This window comes from Cyrtonyx montezumae, unplaced genomic scaffold (assembly GCF_038088225.1).
Source record: "Cyrtonyx montezumae isolate F1298 unplaced genomic scaffold, pur_monq_1.0 scaffold_7, whole genome shotgun sequence".
In the NCBI taxonomy this organism is placed as follows: Eukaryota; Metazoa; Chordata; class Aves; order Galliformes; family Odontophoridae; genus Cyrtonyx; species Cyrtonyx montezumae.
The window spans coordinates 10,331,260-10,349,246 of record NW_027072078.1 but is presented as its reverse complement, the minus strand read 5'-3'; the positions used below and the strand labels follow the sequence as shown (position 1 = coordinate 10,349,246).

The 17,987-nt window shown below is 38.6% G+C and overlaps 1 protein-coding gene across 1 annotated transcript in view; it reads left to right on the top strand.

The window, feature by feature from the left end:
- The window catches only part of SATB2 (SATB homeobox 2), a 120,775-nt gene that overhangs the window by 43,428 nt on the left and 59,360 nt on the right, over window positions 1-17,987 (top strand). Inside the window, exons 4-6 of the mRNA XM_065750362.1 lie at window positions 9,684-9,810; window positions 11,644-11,767; window positions 16,605-16,707. Coding sequence (XP_065606434.1) covers window positions 9,684-9,810; window positions 11,644-11,767; window positions 16,605-16,707 — 354 coding nt within the window. The remainder of the gene's footprint in view (window positions 1-9,683; window positions 9,811-11,643; window positions 11,768-16,604; window positions 16,708-17,987) is intronic.

The following is a 17,987-nucleotide window of genomic DNA, read 5'->3' as shown; positions in this document are numbered from 1 at the left end:
CACCGGTGTTTGAGACTTTACTGAATCTTACAGTGTCAGTTAAAGTCTTTTAAACTCCGCAGCCTTTAAATCTTGTGATTGCTTGATAATCTTAGCTGCTATGTAAAGAAGCACTAAACTTCTGGGAATATTTTAAGGTATGATTTGCCTGCTCTTTGAGCTTTCAGATCCAAAGCATGAATAACTCTTTCTAGTCTTTTCCAAGTGCACTGAATTTATATTTAAAATTAAAAAAGCTTCTTCTTTCAGTCTTTTACTCACAAATTAATGCTAGGGTGAAAATGCTAACAGAATCCAAAAAGGATCTTGTGGCTTTGTAAGGAAATAGATTCAGTTCTAGGAAGATGTGGGCTAAGAAAACAATTCTGGGTTCATCTCAGCATAATGTGGGCTCATCTATGGTATAAGAGGAAACTGTTCTTTTCAAGTCTGGTAACAGTTCCTGCTCACTCTGAGTCATCTCCTCTAGTGGTGAAGGACAGACCTCTTTTTCTTTTCTTTTCTTTTCTTTTTTCTTTTTCTTTTTTTTTCTTTTTTTTACTTTTTCCTGCTGATAGGAAATTTAGCATAGTTTGGTAACCAGCATAGCTGTATTTAAACTTATCAGAAATGCAGAGTTGTTTTGCTTTTCATTGGAATAAAGGAGGGAGATGAGAAAGTTCAGAATCAGATTATTGAGTGAAACTGATGTCAGTAATGGAAGAATTTGTATAAGGTTTAATGTTTTAAATACCTGAACTTACAATGCTGCTCCACTTAGAGACTAGTATTTTGAAATGAAAGATCACAACCTTAAAGATAATATTCTTGGTCTTTCTCTAGTAGATCTATTTGTAAAGAAAGGGTAAAATTTGATTCTTTGCTTCTTACCCCTTTGTAAGCTATTAAGAAAGCCTTGGCCTAAAGATGAACAAACCCTCAATCTCTGTTACACTGCACATTTTAAATATATATATGCATGCATGTTTACATATAATCTTGCATCCATTTATTTTATTTTTAATATAAAAATTCTGAAATACAAGGCTTGTCTCTCATTAACCTGCTTCATGGTGAGTGCAGTTCTTAGCCAAACATTGTTAGAGACACTAGAATTAAGCCTATGGACATTGATCTGGATAAGCTTTCACTCAGAATAATACAACTCCAGAGAGGAAAAGAGTTCTGAGTCAAATTGCAGAGGTAACAACAACCAAATCTTCACGTGTTTCATTATGTTAAATTCAAAAGTCAACTGTTCTTGGGGGTTTCCACTTGAAATCCTCAGTCCCTCTTTTTCATCAGCAGCTCATGTTTTCCCACCCTGCTAGTTAGATTGTGTCCTACCAGTTCTTTTGTTGTTCCTCTTTATATATATATTGTTTGTTTTATTTTTTGTGGAAGTCAGGAATTGAATATGTAGTGGGAGGAAAGAAAAGACAAGGCAAGCCAAAAGTAGTGATTTTGTGAATAGCTATCCTGGTAGTTCTGTATACAGTGTAAGGAAAACCCCTCAAACCCACAAATTTTAAACTAAGAAGGTTAAGCTGTTAAACTGTGTAGTCCAAAATATGAATTTGCATGTAGTTTAGGGGTTTGTCTGTACAGCATAGCATGCTGTGTGTCCTTATTTTTTCTTTGGACTTGAGACCCATGAATTTTCAAATCTACTTGGAGTTGACTCAACACAAAAATGGTTGGCTACTGTATTTCTACAGTCTGAGCCAGATTTCTGTGCTCTCTGCAGTTGTGTTACTGTGAGTAGGCAGGATATTCAGATTCATACAAGGCCAAACAATGTCCGTAGGCTTAATTCTAAGCCTATTAGCCACTACAATGTCCTATTAGCAATGCTTTTTTATAACCTTTAAAATGTATTTTATAAATTCAATTGCAGTACCATGTTATTGTGCTTTTTTCCTGCTTAGTAGGCTGCCTTGCTGTGTGGAGCTTATAGGCGAGCAACAAAGCTGGGTGAATTGAAGGAGTCTGTGGGCACTTGCATCCTTTTAAAAACAGATACAGGTTTGCCCTAAAGAAGGAAAACATTTTCTGGCTCTCTCTCTCTCTTCTCCAATTGAAAGTATCATGATATACAATCCAAGAAAGGTTTCTGGAGGGGGAGGACTGAAGATGATCTCAGAGGTTGTCTGCAGATGCCTTCTCCTCAGTCTGTGGTGGTTGTGTTATGCTGGCAGGAGGATATTAAGGTTAGAAAGCAAACCTTTCATGTGAAGTTCTAGTCTTTTTACATGTGTTCTGCCTCTTGTAGGTCATGAGGTGGTTACACAGTTACTGAGTCCAGAATTTCAGGCTAGATGGTCCAGGCAACATTTGTGGTTGTTAACAAGGGATACTGTGCATCAGAGAAAAACTTCAGCAGTTGAATATGCTTGTATGCATGTTTTTTTTTAGTAACTGAGGCAAATATGTTAAAGTTGTTTTCAGCCTGAGGTGGTAAGCATTGCAGGTCCCCAGCAGCCTGTGTTGATTCTCTGTGAGAATCTGAAACATACACAAGACGTGTGGTCACGGTGCCAGGCGGGGTGGAAGAGAAGAAGCCAGTGTTTGTCCAGGGAGGCTGGGACTCAGTGGGAGGCAAAATTCTCCAAAATACAAGGAAGAGTGATGGTTTTGAGATAGCAAAACAAACTTCCATGCATGGGAGCAGCTGAAGAGAGCTCTTTGACCAGGGAATTGTCTGTGTTGTGTTGCTTGTCTGGATTTTGCAGGTGTTCAGCAGCCACTGGTCCCTAGCAGGAGATGCAGCCTTTGCTCCTGTGGAGCTGAGCAAGCTCAAATGTTTCCAGGTTTGAGATGGGAATAGTCTTGCTGTAAGAGTTGAGGTGGTCTGAAAGACAAAAATTTCATGCAAAAATGGAGAATATGCCGTGTTGAGTTTTGTATGGAGATATTAGTGAAGGAGTGGGTGCTGCAACCCTACAGGCACTGAGGCTTTTGAATAATACCACTGAGAAAGAAGCACTGTAATGATAGTGGAGGGCAAAGCTGAGCTCTGGAGGGACAGTGTTATGAAAATCATCCACTTCTGCTACTTAATGTCCTAGACACAGTAGCCTTTCTGTGATGAGTTTTGATGACCAAAAAGACTTGGTTTTTTTTCTAATGCTCTGCTTAGAGGAGTGGTTCTATTGCTCAGAAACAAACAAACAAGGAACAAAAAAGGTTGAGGAAATACTTCCCTTTATGTGTGTATTACTTCTTGCTGTCCAAGGTAAGTACAGACTGATCCCCAAAATAGCAAAAGAGGAACACTATGCATGGCTAAATGCTTTTCCTCAATCAAAACAGCAGTTTTAAAAATAATGTAGGAAAGGACTTCAAAAAATACAGTTTGGTAATATTTTGTACCTCTTTTTGTTCATTACCCTCCTGCATATTTGTAGTGTTCATGAACTATTAAGGATTAAAAAAAAATGTTTTTTCCTTTTTATTTTTCCTGTTTCCTTACCAATTATTGGCTGTTTTTCAAACAGAATAGGGGGTCAGAAAATTAAATAAAGGCTTCCAAAATAACATGCTTCAGAAACACTTATTTAATTTGTGAGTTCATTCTGTTCTTCTCCCCCTACCTCCCTTCACTTTTTTTTTTAAAGATCTTTATTAATTTAGTAACTTAGTGCCTATATTAAATTAATCTAATAAAAGTCAGAGTCCTCACATAACATTTCCCAAATGTGAAGTAGCATCTATTACATGAGGCACAATCTTTATGCAGTAAAACGTAAACTTGATATGTAAAATTACAAGGCTGTTTGGTATATATTATTTAAGTCAAATACTTGAGTACAGTCAAGCTGGAGGAAAGGAATGGGCAGCACTGCCATTCAAAACATTAAAAACTCAAGTCAAGCTTCACATATCAAAGCAGTTTCTATTTGTGAAAGTATTCTAAAGTTCAGTAATTAAACCTTGAAACATTAGCAATCTTTCTGTTGACAGTTAGTCATAGCCATATTTCTATAAACATTTCAATATATAATCATAAGAGTATATAACCTATATTAAAATCTGCATTTTACTACAGATCTGCAAGCCTGAAAGGTCAGATGAGAGTACGTAGACTGACCAACCCATTGCACCACAAAATTTTGCTCAGTAAGCCCCCTTTTGTAAGCATGGTTTATGACAGTGTTTTAAAAAACAGCATTAGAAAACATCTCCATGCAAGTGGCCTTGTGCTGCCAGAGCTTCAGGTGGCTCAGCCGTGCCTTTCCCTTGGGTGAAGGTCATCCTTTTGTGCAGAGCCCTAAAGTTGCACAAGCTGCGATGCAGTGTTAGTCGCTCATGGAGTGTGGGTGTTCCCACTGGTTTGTGTATGTGTACATCTCAGTGTAATCACATAGTTTATTCCTGTTCTCTCACTAAATTATTTACTGTGGTTTGAAATGAGGAGAAGGGGTTTTCTTTTGTATTGGCATAAACATAGGATTATGCTCACTGTGTGCTTTTAATCACTAAATCACTGATTTGTCAATTGACTTAATACAGTCTACCTCACAGGGATGTTTCGAGGCTTAATTAATTAATGTTTTTAGAGTGCTTCAGGATTCTGTGATGAAAGGTGCTTTAGAAGTGCAGAGGAGGATTATGCTGATTATTTTTTCCATCTATTGCCCCAATATGTCACTGATTGAAATTCAATCAGAAGAATATGGGCACCCCTATAATGATTTAGTGGTGGGTTGTTAGAGTTAAGGTGGTATGGTCTGGTTGCAGTTGGACTCAATGATCTTGAAGGTCTTTTCCAAACTTGGCTGTTCTATGGTTATGTGATTCCATAAAGGCAGCAAAGGCAGTGTTTAAAAATTAAAAAAAAAAAAAAAAAAGAATTGTAAGAGCTAGAAAAGGCAGCTCAATAAATGCAATTATGTAATACAAAAATTAAAGTGGTCTTTTTTTTTTTTTTTTTTGTTAGTTGTTCCTGTTACTTTTTTCCCCCCTTCCTGCTTGAAAATTAATTTCCCTTGGTGGATTAACAATAGTAACTACAAATTACGCCTTTATGTTGTTACAGTTTGATGATATATTACAGCCAGGGCACAGGTTAGAAACACAGGCTGAGTTATTATGTACTGCAGGGTAGTGATTTCCTGCAAACTGATTTATGGATAAATAATTCGATGTACTTATTACATGGGACAGGCAGTTTTAAATTTCTGTAACAAAGCGCAGCTGAACAAAGGAAAATCACTTGCTACAGTATAGGGGCAAGACAAATTTGAAGAGGATAAACAGATCTAATCAGTGTCAAACCCCCTGTCTTGCAGGAGGCCCTGTCAGCAGTGGTTGATAGGTAAACAACTTAGTTATCCAGGGACAGGGGTCTTTTTGAGTGTTTCATTGAGGTCTTCTGTTTGGAGCTGTAAATTAATCAGAAGTGTTCGGGTACTAATGCTAAGCTGTAGTTTCTTCTGAGTTCTAGTTGTTTTTGATAAGAGCTCTGTTAAAAAGAAGGAAGTTTAACTAAGACTATTAGGTTGAACCTGTGGCGTGGCAGCTGATGATGGTTGTGTTCTACACCCAGCCTGTGTTCACAGTCAAATGCTTTCAGGTTGTGATCCTGTAACACAGGAAACAGAACTTTGGAATAGCCCGTAGCCATGGGGCACAGCTCTGGTCTGGTATAACACTGCCAAATCAAATTATCACAAAACACTTTCAAGTGGTAAATATAACCCAGGAGACCATATACCAGCTTGGGCACTGCCTATCCTTTGGAAGAGCACTGGCCCAGGATCAGTGAACATGAAGCTGAAGTGTCAGAAGAGAGCTTTGCAGTTCACAGTTTACAACTTGAGTGTGCCTATCAATCCACAGGGAGAGCAATTATCTGCTTTAACACTTCATCCCATGTGGGTCTCAGCAGGTTACATTTGCTTATGCTTTAGTAAATGACAGTTTTTGGTGCTGTGCATCAGGGATTCAAATGGTTTGTCAGCTTAGAGTTGACAAGTGCTTTTCTTAATTATGCTTGGTAAAGAATTGGTATTCTCTGCAATCTCTCTTTTGTGCATTAGCCAAAGAACACAAAATTTCTTCTTTTTCACTCTCTGTACATACTTGGGCAAGCATTATTTATGATTCCTTTTGTAGCTGCCTCCAAAAGCTGCTGAGGCAGTGGTGGTGATGCTGATATAAAATGTTCAGTTGTTGTGGATGAATTTGACAGCTGAGCTCCCAGAAGTGTTCCACTAGTCTGTTATGGCATGGCTGTGGGAAAAGGGAGTTGCACAAATGTAAAATTAGACTACTCTGCCTTATTTTTCATGTCTGCATTTTGATAAAACAAATGAGTATGCCTTCAACGCCAGGTGAACACATTGCTGAGGTTTAAGCTTATAAAAGACCTATCTTTGGCAGGACATGCCTTTAAGGAAGCAGCAGCCAACATGAGTAGAAAATCTCTTCTAAAATATGCTCTGACAAAAATTTCTTTTGAGAAAAGTGTTTGGTCTGTTTTTTGTCTTGAGTTGGATGGCTGACCTGGGCAACCATTTCTAGTGAGTTTTTGAGAGCTATTTTCACGTATAACCATTTCTTTACCATGTAATCTTTGAAATCTGTCGAACTTTCCTTTCAAAGATCTTGTTACAAGATAAGAGTCCCAAGGGATCATTGGTACTTGAAAGAGAATGAGACTCGTTAAGAAAAGAGTTTTGTGGATTCATGAAGGACATGCTTTCAAATTTCCTGAGCAAACTGGTCTGCTTCTGGAGCAGTAGGCTGTTCACTGAAACAGACAGTGACCTTGGCTCACTCTTGTCCTCACTCTGGAGTCACAGGTCATGGTAGAATAAAGCTCAGTGCCATCATTTAAAGTGATTACATTAAAGCTCTCTGAGCTGTGCTGTATGGAGTCAGTGAGCCGCACCATAAAAGTACATGTAGAAGGTACACCTTGCTGCCGGGCTGTTCTCATCTGTGGGTTGCTGTTGCATTAGCAGTCTGGCAGTTCTGGTTGAGAAGGGACCTTAGGGGGAAAGTTGTGGTCCACAGGTTTTAAATTCAAAGACATGACTTTAAACTTGCTGAAAATGGGTTTGCTCAACAAACTGGCATCATCTTCCCAAATGCAGCCCAAGAGTTCCCTTAAAAATAGTGTTGGAGCCATGAAATAAACCACCTGTAAAGTCTGCTGAGGAGCTGGATGGAAACCATAGCTTCTGGCTATCATTTGGACCAGCTTAATGTGTTCTGGAAAAAAAATAATTCACACGTCGTATCACACCGGCTGAAAAAATAGCGTACATCAGCAGCGCTGTAACGCAGAGTAAAGGACTTGCAGCAGGTGTTAACGTGCAGAGGCACGGAGCATTTTGGTAACACCTGTGTTTGTCTAAATCCAGCCAAAACAATTTCCTCTCCAGTTGTAGAGGAGAATTAAAAAAAAAAGGCCTACCTAACTTCCAGTAGTAGCAGACATTAGCTGTGAAGTGATTTGCATAGTTTTTTCCATGGTGCATAGTAGGTGTGCTTTGGTTTTTTTCCTCCAACTTTTTACTTTGGGAACACCTTTGATAACTTCAGTGCCCCCTGGCTGTCTCTTTGTCTCTCACCAGCATTGCCAGGGCCAAGCAGTTGCAGATGGAATGCTCCCTGAGTGCTTTCCTTAATTGAATGAAAAATAAATATTACAAATTTGGATGTGACTTATGGGGTGCATATGATGCTTATTTTTTCAATTACATGAAAACTTGGCATGGTTAAACATAGGAAGCCAAGTGTTCTGTGAAGCTGGTTATAGATTTCTGGATTTTTAGGTGATTTTGCTTTAAATTATTGTATAGCAGAAGGAGGTGAAGGAAGTCAGCTGCTAAACTGTGTTTTCCCAGCATGTATTTCACTTGGTGGACCCTTGATGCTCATTTCATGACTAATATATGCTGTATTATACGCATTTCTTGTTGTCACCAGAGATAACATTAAGTAAACTATCCCCTTAAGAAAAAACAGCTTTTCTTGGCAAGTGGAGTATGACTCAAGGAGCCAGCACTGGAGACATACGGTGCTGTGAATGAGTGCTGTGTGTTACTCTACTGGATCGGAGTCCAGGCACTATTTATACTACAGCATATTCAGCACCAGATTGTTAAATCTTAATACTGAAACAGTGCATCATTTAAATGTTTTTGTTCTGTTTATGTCCCATTTTCAAGCGTTGGATATCAAGCAATACTAGCTAACTTTTTGTTGCATTTGGGCAAGATCTCTGGGTGCTGAAAATTTTATATTGTGCTCTTGAAATATTAGCCTGTCTGTACCAGCATGTTACATTGAAACTTTGTACCACTAAAGATAAATTAGGTCTCCTTCTAGCTTCTCTCAAGATATGGTGATAGAATACCTTGGGAATCACTGTATCAATGGTAAATGCAAGCAATCAGGTGCCGCAGAAATTGAGTTGTTCTCTAATTATTTTCTCCTTTATGTATGAAAGGGGAAAAAAAAGTACTTCTTATCAGGTATTTAAAGGTCTCAGGATTGTGGTGTCCTTTTGTATCTGTGCAAGAAGTTTTGTATCACCGTTTCAGATGTGTTATTTATTTTACAATTGTGTTTTAAAGATCAGTATAAAAGGCCTTCGCCATTTATTTTAGTTGGATTAATTCCAGAGCTGGTAAAGAACCAGTAGAAAGGAAGAAGAGGGCTGTTGTGTCTTGGCTTCATAGCATCCTTCAAGAGAATAAATAGGCAGACCTCATCAATTTAAGTGTGAGAAAAGGTGATGAGCATCTTGTGGGGCTGAGCTAAAAGAATTTGTGTGGACAGAGCAGCGGGGTGATGGCAACACTGTAATAGAGGGAGCAGAAGTAATAGTTGTGATATGTTATGCAGTACAGAACATGGCTGAGCTGCTTTCTTTTCGTGTAAGGTATCACTGTGGCTTTTTTGTTTATTTGTGTGCCTTCTTCCTGGAAGTAATTCCTGAGTATTAGTCATTGTTTTTGGTGTGGGCAGGCCCTCTGCAGTTGTCTAAACAGAAATAATACCTCTACACCAAATGGTTTACCATCCAAGTTTATAGTCTTTGTGACAAGCCCATCTAGAGAGGTGATGATCCCTGTTAAAGAATAAACTGACGTAGAAACAGGACTTACAACATCCCCACTCCCCCATGCTATTTTGGATCTGTGGTCAGCAGCTTGCAGTTGTTTTTTGCTAAGAAAAGCAGCTATCTGCATAGAGGGACTTGCAGCTGAGAGTGAATTCCTACTTCGTGGATTTCCAATGCTATGCATCCACATTGGGAATAACAACATGATTAGATTTTAAGTGTGCTGAAAGCCCACATGTAGGTATTTTCCTGTACAAGTCAAAACCAATGCATTTATTTGCTGAAAGGTTTTGGAGGCTAGGAAGTGTGGACCGTAGAGTATTTAAAGTTTCTTCTAACTTAGAAAGGCCTTTAGTAAGATGATGAAAGATGTGAAGGGGGGAAGCATTCTGTGCTTCCTTCAAGTAATTTAAGAGCCAGGAACATGTCAGCAACTCTCCACTAAAAATTTGAAGTCTATTCCTACTGTTTCCCATGGTTTGCTTGAGGAATCAGTACAAAACATTTTTTTGAGAAAGACTGCAGTAAGCCTCAAGGCACACACTGAATCTCCTGAACAAACAAGCTTATCAAACGGTTTAGTAAGCAGTAAAATGCAAAGTATGAATGTTTTGTTTTCTTTCAGGAATAATCAAGCTTGGGAGATGGAATCCCCTCCCTCTCAGTTATGTGACCGATGCACCAGATGCGACGGTAGCCGACATGCTACAAGATGTCTATCATGTTGTGACATTGAAAATCCAATTACAAAGGTGGGTGTTTCTAAACATCTGTCCTTTTCTATTCTCTGAGCTGTTTTGTCAATTACAGCATTACTATAGAGATCAGCACATCCTATCTTCATTAATTTCAGTCTTCTGATGAAAGGACAGGAAAGCTAGGTCATCTGACAACTATTTGGTGCATGTTCTGATTTTTTTGTTTTATTTTGTTTTCTGAAGTAGCAATATGGTAGCAGAGTGAGGAAGGGCAGAAACTCAACTAAGTAAAGGTATGAGGTCTCTCAGGGCAGACTTATCCACAGTCCCTGATTTGATGGGTTCTCAAGGCCTTTATGACTACAAAAACTAAACACCTTTCCTTTTACCAGGGGTTCCATTGTGAAGCCCTGGTCTTCTACTGCCAGTTGCTTAGACAGGGGAGGAGAGCTCGCTGACTTTCCCTTGTTCCCCAGTTGTCTGCCCGCTGGAGAGGTGGGAAGATGAGGAAGGAATCTGTTACTGCAGCTCCATGTGGCCTTAGGAAACATTTTCCTTTTCTGAACGCTAGTTCTGACTAGCAGAGCAAAACTTTCTGATTCTTTTATATGTACTTGCCCTAATTTCCCCCATTCCTACATTTTCCCCCTTTTTCTCTATTACCTTCAAAAGAGTTCTCAAACAGCAGCTGATGTCTGTGAAAGGAGGTGCATAGCGCTTTGTAGAAGTGGTGGTAAGCCCACACTGCACAGTCATTTGTAGCTTTATGGACAGGAGACATCAGAAGAAAGAGACAAAAATAACAGAATAACACTGGAATAATTTGTGCAAAGTTCATCAAAGCTCATACTGGACAAAATAAGGGTCCATTGATGGTGAATGCATACCTACCAACTGTTCAGTTTAACTTGAAATTTGGAAGTAGTTGGCTCTTAGCTAACATTAAGCTCCTAAACTCCAGCATTTCCTTCCTGTTATCTCTGATGTTGGTTGAGGTTTCCAGTTCCCCTTACAGACCTTTCCTTTGTTTTATATACTGTTGCTATCTCTTGCCTCAGCTGCATCTCTTACCATAGTTTTGAAAGCTTCTGGAGTCTGCGCTTACTGTAAAAGTACAGTAACTCACCTCTCCAGAGGTATGAGCTACCAGGAGTCCATCTATCCTATTGTTCTGTCAGTGTTGCCAGTGAGTATCAACCCAAGATCAAGGTCTTACTTTTTATCTTCAAAGTGTTTAAAGGCCTAGATGCAGTATAAATAGAAGATAGCCTGTGACTTTGAGATAAAGATGGTTATTGGCTACTTGAACACCTCAAGCACAGCTGAACTTTCAACTCTTAGGGTAAAGCCTGCCAGTGTAGGCAGAAACCAGAACAACCTCACAGTTTTTTGGAGAGTGTGCACTAAACCTGTATTCAATGAAATTGATTTTTCAGACTTGCTGCCCAAAGCCTTGTTTCTACACAGTGAGGACCCTTACTGTTCACTGATTTTGTTAGTGACGTTGTGGCATATATGTTTATTTTTCTATCTCAGCAGGAATATCTTTGTTTGGAGAGCATGGCTTTATCCAGCCAATTCTGTGGCTTGGTCTACAGAGCTTTTTGCCCTCTACCAGGCTCCAGAGGAAATGGTTATGCCACATATATAACATAATAGTAGATTTAGCTGCTTTTCCTGCCGTGTACTGTCATAATTTTGGTTGAACTATACATCTTCTGGGTGCTGGGCATGATGGGGAGGAGAGAGAGGAGAGAAACACCTTGATGGGCTGGCTTAGCAAGAGACTAGTTTGTGCTCACTGCTTGAAGGACTGTGGCTCTTGTATGTGTAGTGTAAGTGTCTGTGAAGGTGATGTTTCTATCTGCTTTCTTTCTGTTTTGACAGTTGTTCCAAGTTGGAAGACTTGCCAGCAGAGCAGTGGAACCATGCCACAGTTCGCAATGCCTTAAAGGAACTGCTCAAAGAGATGAATCAGAGCACATTAGCCAAAGAATGCCCTCTTTCACAGGTTAGTGTTTTTAGAAGGCTTAGGGAAAGCCAGATTTCCAAGATCTAACATTCCGTAAAGGGCTTAAGCTGAACAATTCCTTAAATATTGAATCTCTTTCTACTTTTCTTTAGAAAGGAAAAATTCTAATTAATGTGAAAGAGTGTTTTTTGTACCATATTTTATTAGTGGGTCATCAGGTGGAAACTATGAATGAATTGCATGGATTTTTATTCTGCAGTTCAGAGATTCTTCATCCAGACCTTAACTTGAACGTTTTGCAATAGGAATGAAGATATTCAAATGTAAGATTTGAGTGGCTTCTTTCCACTTGCAGAGGCCTGCTTCTGACACTTAATATATGAGTAGATCTCATCAGCCTCCAGCTGTGATAAAAAATATACCTTCTTAACAGTTTTGCCCAAATTTCTACAGTAATAAAAATATATGTAGTTATTTTCAAAGAAACACAATAATTTGTTGTCTCATTCTCCATGACTACTTTATAAATGATGTCATGTCTAAGATATAGGTTTCTACAGATATGGTGAGCAGTATTTGTATTTCAGATTGTCATAACAAGAGAGTCCAAAAAATATTTGTGACTGAGACCTCCTTGTCTCTCACTTTCAAAAAAAAAAAAACAAACAAAAAAACCCCCAAACCAACACAGAACAAACTCTTCAGCACCCAGGCAAGCAAATTTGCTGGAACAAAAAATTAATTGCCCTCTAAAAACTTCATTAAAATCTTATTTGTCTATTGCATCTTTAAAAAGTCAAAGATGAGTAATTCCTGGTTGATAAAAAATCAATTTGTATTTGCCTTTATCTGCATTTTTTTTTTCTTGTGACTTGTCTGTCTTGCAACACACTGTATGCTCATCCTGCAATTCATGATCCAAGGCCTCTGTGAACCAAGAGAATTCATTCTGTGTGTAACCAGCACAGATTTTCCTCACTGTCTTATGACTACAACTGGGTTATGGAAGTGAGATTCAGAGCACAATTTGGATCTTTGCAATTGATAGGAATTGCTTTACAGCAGAAAATGTCCTTCATCTTCCTTAGCTGTGTTGGGTCTGCAGAACTAGAAGGAGTGAGAAGGCTGCAAGGAAAATCCGTGTAACTTGTCTTGTTTACTAAAGGAGTCGCAGTGACTCTAGATATGCACAGAGCTTAAGAGTGTTGAATACGGAAGTATTTTTCCTTCGCGCAGTTTAAGTGTAATTTCTTTAAATAGAATTACCGGTGGAATCTGGTCAGCTAATGATGATTGCAGCATATGGTTGTCTCTGCCCAGTCTTCTTCGATATGCAGTATAACTAAACCATGCATCATTTTATATGCAGAATTCATTTGTTGTCTAGGTCTTGTACCTCCCACTTCAGTTTCAAAGTCTACCAGGTGGAAATGCTGCAGTTGGTTTACTCTCTCCATAACCTCAGTCTGAAAAATATTAATAAGACTACTGATGGCATGACTGTAGCACCAAGAATCCCTGCCCCAGTAGTTATTTAGTGGTTAAAGCTAAATGGAGTAAGAAAATTGAACTTGTTTAGTTTTAAGGATAGCTGTAAGTGACCTTGAGTAATGACTGACCTCTGAAGTGGGGCTGCAAGAATGCAACATTTATTATTATTATTATTGCCATAACATTTCAGTCTCTTTTGCTTTGGCTCACAAAATACAAAACATACAATGGAAGGTTGTATAGGAGCTGCCTATTAGTATCATCTGAATATGCCTGTAATACAATTCCTTCTCCCAAATCAGTTTTAAAAAAATATCGTGCCAAATGTGAAATGTCATTACAACCCCCTTGTGGTTAATATATTATTGACAGCAGCAAATTGCAGAGTGGTCTCTTAGGAGTCGAACTGCAGAGTAAATGCTGCTGTTTATTAATGTGTTCACAGTGCCTCAAGTATAGAAGTGGAGAGGGGCAGTGTGGGGAGCTCTCTCCCACCCGCCACGATGCTCCATCTCTGGTTCTCGGTGCATGAGCTCTCCGTGCAGCCCAGATGGGGATTCTGATTGCCACTAATGGGAAATGTAATCATTCACTTTGATTTAAAATTGTTCTGGTTTTTTTTTTTTGTTTGTTTGTTTATTGTTGGTTTTTTTTCTGCAAGGTGTATTATGTGGCTGCAGCATAGTACCCTTAGCATAAGGCTGCTGTTGAAACAAATAAATCCCAGTTAACTAAGCTGAGAGGAAGGAGGGTAGGTAGGGGGGAGTATGTTGTATGGCAGAAGGAAATCCAATTACTTCAGCATTTCCATCTCTGCATAGAGACTTCTGTCTTTCCTGTATATTGTATAACTCATTGCAAAACTGGCCTTTTTTTTTTTTTTGTCTCCTTCCTGGACCAAGATTTCTTGGCATGTGAGCATGTCCCATATTTTTCTCCTTGAACTTATTGCACCAAATTTTCTTTATGGCAATATTTCTCAGGTTTTAGTCCAATGAGTTTTCATTTCACTTGACTGTTATGGCCACACGCATCCCAAACACGTTGACTACTTTATATATCTATTCCTTCCTTAAGGGTTTTCCCAGGAAAGATATTCATGATTTAGAAGTTTACAATTAGTGGGTTGTTGTTTTTTTTTTTTTTGCCACCCTCTTCTGGATAAATATTCTCTTTCTGCAAACTCATCAAGACTCCTGGTAGAAACAGTCATAGAATCTCTTTTGACTTCATACAGTGATGAGGGTATTTTGCTTTGTAGTTTGAAAGTTCCACTGCTCTACTGTCAAGTGGCCAAACAGAATTTGTCCTGGGATTTTCTGCCAATGGTTGATACACTATTTAAGTTTCCTATTTAGCTTAAGCCTTGCTTTCTCAAATAAAGGTTAATAGGTTAATATATTCCGTGATATTTAATAGTCCTTCAATTTTTGTAATGTTGCATTATTATAGAGCTAGAGGATTTGCAGAAGAAAAACAGAAAAGTGAAATCACTACATAGGCAGAACTAAACAGTTGTCCCACCATCCCTAAGTGACTGAAAATGTAACCGAAGTGGCACTAAGAAAATGGAAGCTTGCTCCACTTTGTTCAAAATCCTTTCTTAGCAGAGACTGTCACCGTGTCGTGCTTTCAAAATACTACTGCCTGTTAAACTGATTCAGAACAAGGGAGGATTTATGGGGAAGGAATTGTTGCTGGCTACTACAGTGCTAGGTTTATGTCTCAAAATATTGATTTTAATTAGAAAATTGAATCTCAGTTTTAGAAATTGAAGCTGCCACTTAAAAAGGGTCTGATTTTATAGCCTTCCAACTCTACTGCAGTGCACCACAGTAGCTTCCTAGTGAAAAAGTTAAAGTTCAAAGGCAGAAGACCCTGTTTACTGAAAGTGAAATTACGTGCTGAGAACTGAAACCAATCTACACCATCCAATACTCTCAAAACTTAATTTTACTCGCGTTGTTTTTTAAGTCCCCTAAACTCAAGGTTCAGGAGCAACTAGAGCTGCTGGAGTGAACTTATTAGAGAGCTGGAGGATTTGTCAGAGGGAGGGAAGGGATGATTTTTGTTTTAGAACAACTGTTGAAATTGAGTAACCCCACGTGTAAGCCTTGTAGCTTTACAGAGATGGCTTAGATGCCATTTTGCACAAGAGCTTACAGGACCCTGTGAGTAAGAGCTTGAACTTGTGTTAAATAGCTTGTTCTAGCCTGCAGTTGTAGTAATTCTCTCATCCCTGTGCAAAAAGGTTGTGCAATGTCCCAGTGCTTTTCTTGGCTCTCGCATTAAGCGAGGAAGGAGGACAGAAGAAAGCTGTAGCTTCTGGAGAAGGCACGTTGACTCCCATGTATCAGTGGTATTAGACTGCCTTTCCTTGAGTTTGTGCACATGCTGAGAGTGAGTAACCCTGGAAGAGTTACGAGAGGAGAAGCAAAATGTTGTTTCTAAAAAGTTGCCTCCTCTCTAGAATGGATGAAGAAACCTAAAAAAGAAGAAAGAAAAAACTACCAGTAACCAGACTTCTCCCCACTTAACAAGCAGAAGCATCCCAGATAGGAAGTATCATTTTTATGGGCATCAGGTGCTGCAGAACAGCACTGCTCCTCTCTGCTCCCAGTTGGCTTGAGCTGCTAAGAGAGAATTCACAAAGAGCAGAGTGGTGTCGGTTAAACAAGTGGTACTTCAGTTTTGTTGATCTTTGCTGTGGTTTTTGGCTGTTCTGCATTGCAGTATGGATAGTTCCTTTCACTGTTAATATCACTGTTAATTTCTCTTTTGGGTGATTTTTCACACAAGAGCTAATCACACGTTTCTGTAAATTACATTAATTTAACTTATTTGCCTAAACGTTGTTCTGTAGCAAGTAGCACGAATGTTCTCTCATTCTTGGCTGTGTGGTCTCACTGCATTTGGAAGCAGAACAGAGACAGCTGAAAAGCATTATTTGGATTCTGCATGCTGGAGCATCTAATCTTATCTTTAGGATCTGGTTCCTAAATTATGATTGTTCTCACCTGGATCCAGCAAGCACGTGCTCCCCAGCATGGCACCACCTGTTGTTATGCAACTGAGTTTATATATTGTAATATCACAAGTGGAAGTAGAATTACTCCTACTTTCAGTCTATGCTGCAGGCTTCAGTCTGGGTTTGTCCTGCATCTTTTTTGCCTTGTTACTGGAAGAGAGTAATTAGGTTTGGGGGTGCAGTGTGAAGAATAAAATCAATTTTGTGTTCTTATCAAATGCTGCTTTTTGGTTTTAAAGGTGAAAATGGATGGTCACTGTGTGTTTATGCGTCATTTGTCATTATGTTAAAATTCCAAATTATGCAAGATTTTTTAAGGTCTTTTTCTCTTGTTTTTTCTTTTCCCTGTACTTCCAGAGTATGATTTCATCCATTGTAAATAGCACATACTATGCCAATGTGTCAGCAACCAAGTGCCAGGAGTTTGGGAGATGGTACAAAAAGTACAAGAAGATTAAAGGTAAATTGATTTTTTTTATTTTATTTTTTCTTACTTTCTAACTTCTTGAACTTTTGCTGGAAGTTTCCGATTATTTACTTTAAGTAAAAGTGATGGTAAGCTTTAATAATGTTTGTGAATTTGTCTACAAAGAGGGAATGGTCACAGCACGTTTGAAATTTGGTCTGATACTTTACAAACAAGGCTGGCATCAAAACACAAGCCACTCAAAATGTGCTTATAATATCCCATTTAGTTGTGCTGAAAGATCCACTTTGATGCCTTTTGAATTATGCTAAAATGTTTTGGAAAAGATGTGTTCTGGTAGCTCGGAATTTAAAAGTTAAATTACTTTGTAAATTACCTTAGTTGCATTATAATCATGAAACCTAAGTCTAAGTAACAAGTGCCCTTCCTCTTTGTTTTAAATCCTGCTAAATATACTGACATTTCTGCTGTGTTTTGTCATGTGGAATCTGGATACCGGTGAGGAGCATTTAGTACCTGGTTGTTAGGAGGCATTGCTTTAGGAGGCATTGCTAAGTAATATATTTAAGGCTTTTTTTTTTTTTAATCTGTTACACCACTGAAGAGAAAATCTACTGTCTGAAGAAAGGTATAGGCTACTTTTGTTGTTTCTGTCTGTGACCCTTTCGGTGGCCAGGAAAGTCAATAACAGGATTCACAGGCGTAATGTAGGACTACAGCAATGTCCTGTCCTAATTGAGAAACTGTTGTATTTTCAATCACAGGAAGATTAGCATCTTTCAAATAGTCTGTAGTCTGTTTATCTTAAAGAAAACTGGCATACCTGAGCTATGAAAGGTTTCTTGTTTAGTTTCCATAAGACAGACTAGAAATCTACCTAATACCATCAAAAGTCTGCTTTTCAAATTAGGATCATGTGAAATAAAATTGCATAAAATCTCAGAACAAGTTCTGAGGCATGTGGATTTTCTCTGATGCGCATCTGGCTTATGCAGCACGTACCTGTAGGAGTCTCAGCTGTGTGGTGATTAGTTTTTCACTGGGCAAAAATAAAAAGGGATGTATTATAGGCAAATTATCTGTGAATGGGAGGAAGGATGTTCAGGCAGATGTGGGTAGCAATGTCCATGTGGAAATGCAGGTGTTGCTTTTCACCTGTTAAAATAAATTAGACTTGAAGTAAAAATGTTGATGACAAATAAACTTGGTAGTTTCTTGTCTCTCTAAATTGCCATTGTGTTACACAGAAGTGTTTTTTTAAATGTCGTCTTGTAATAAAATAATTTTACTTAAGTGCTCTAACTGTCCTCTTG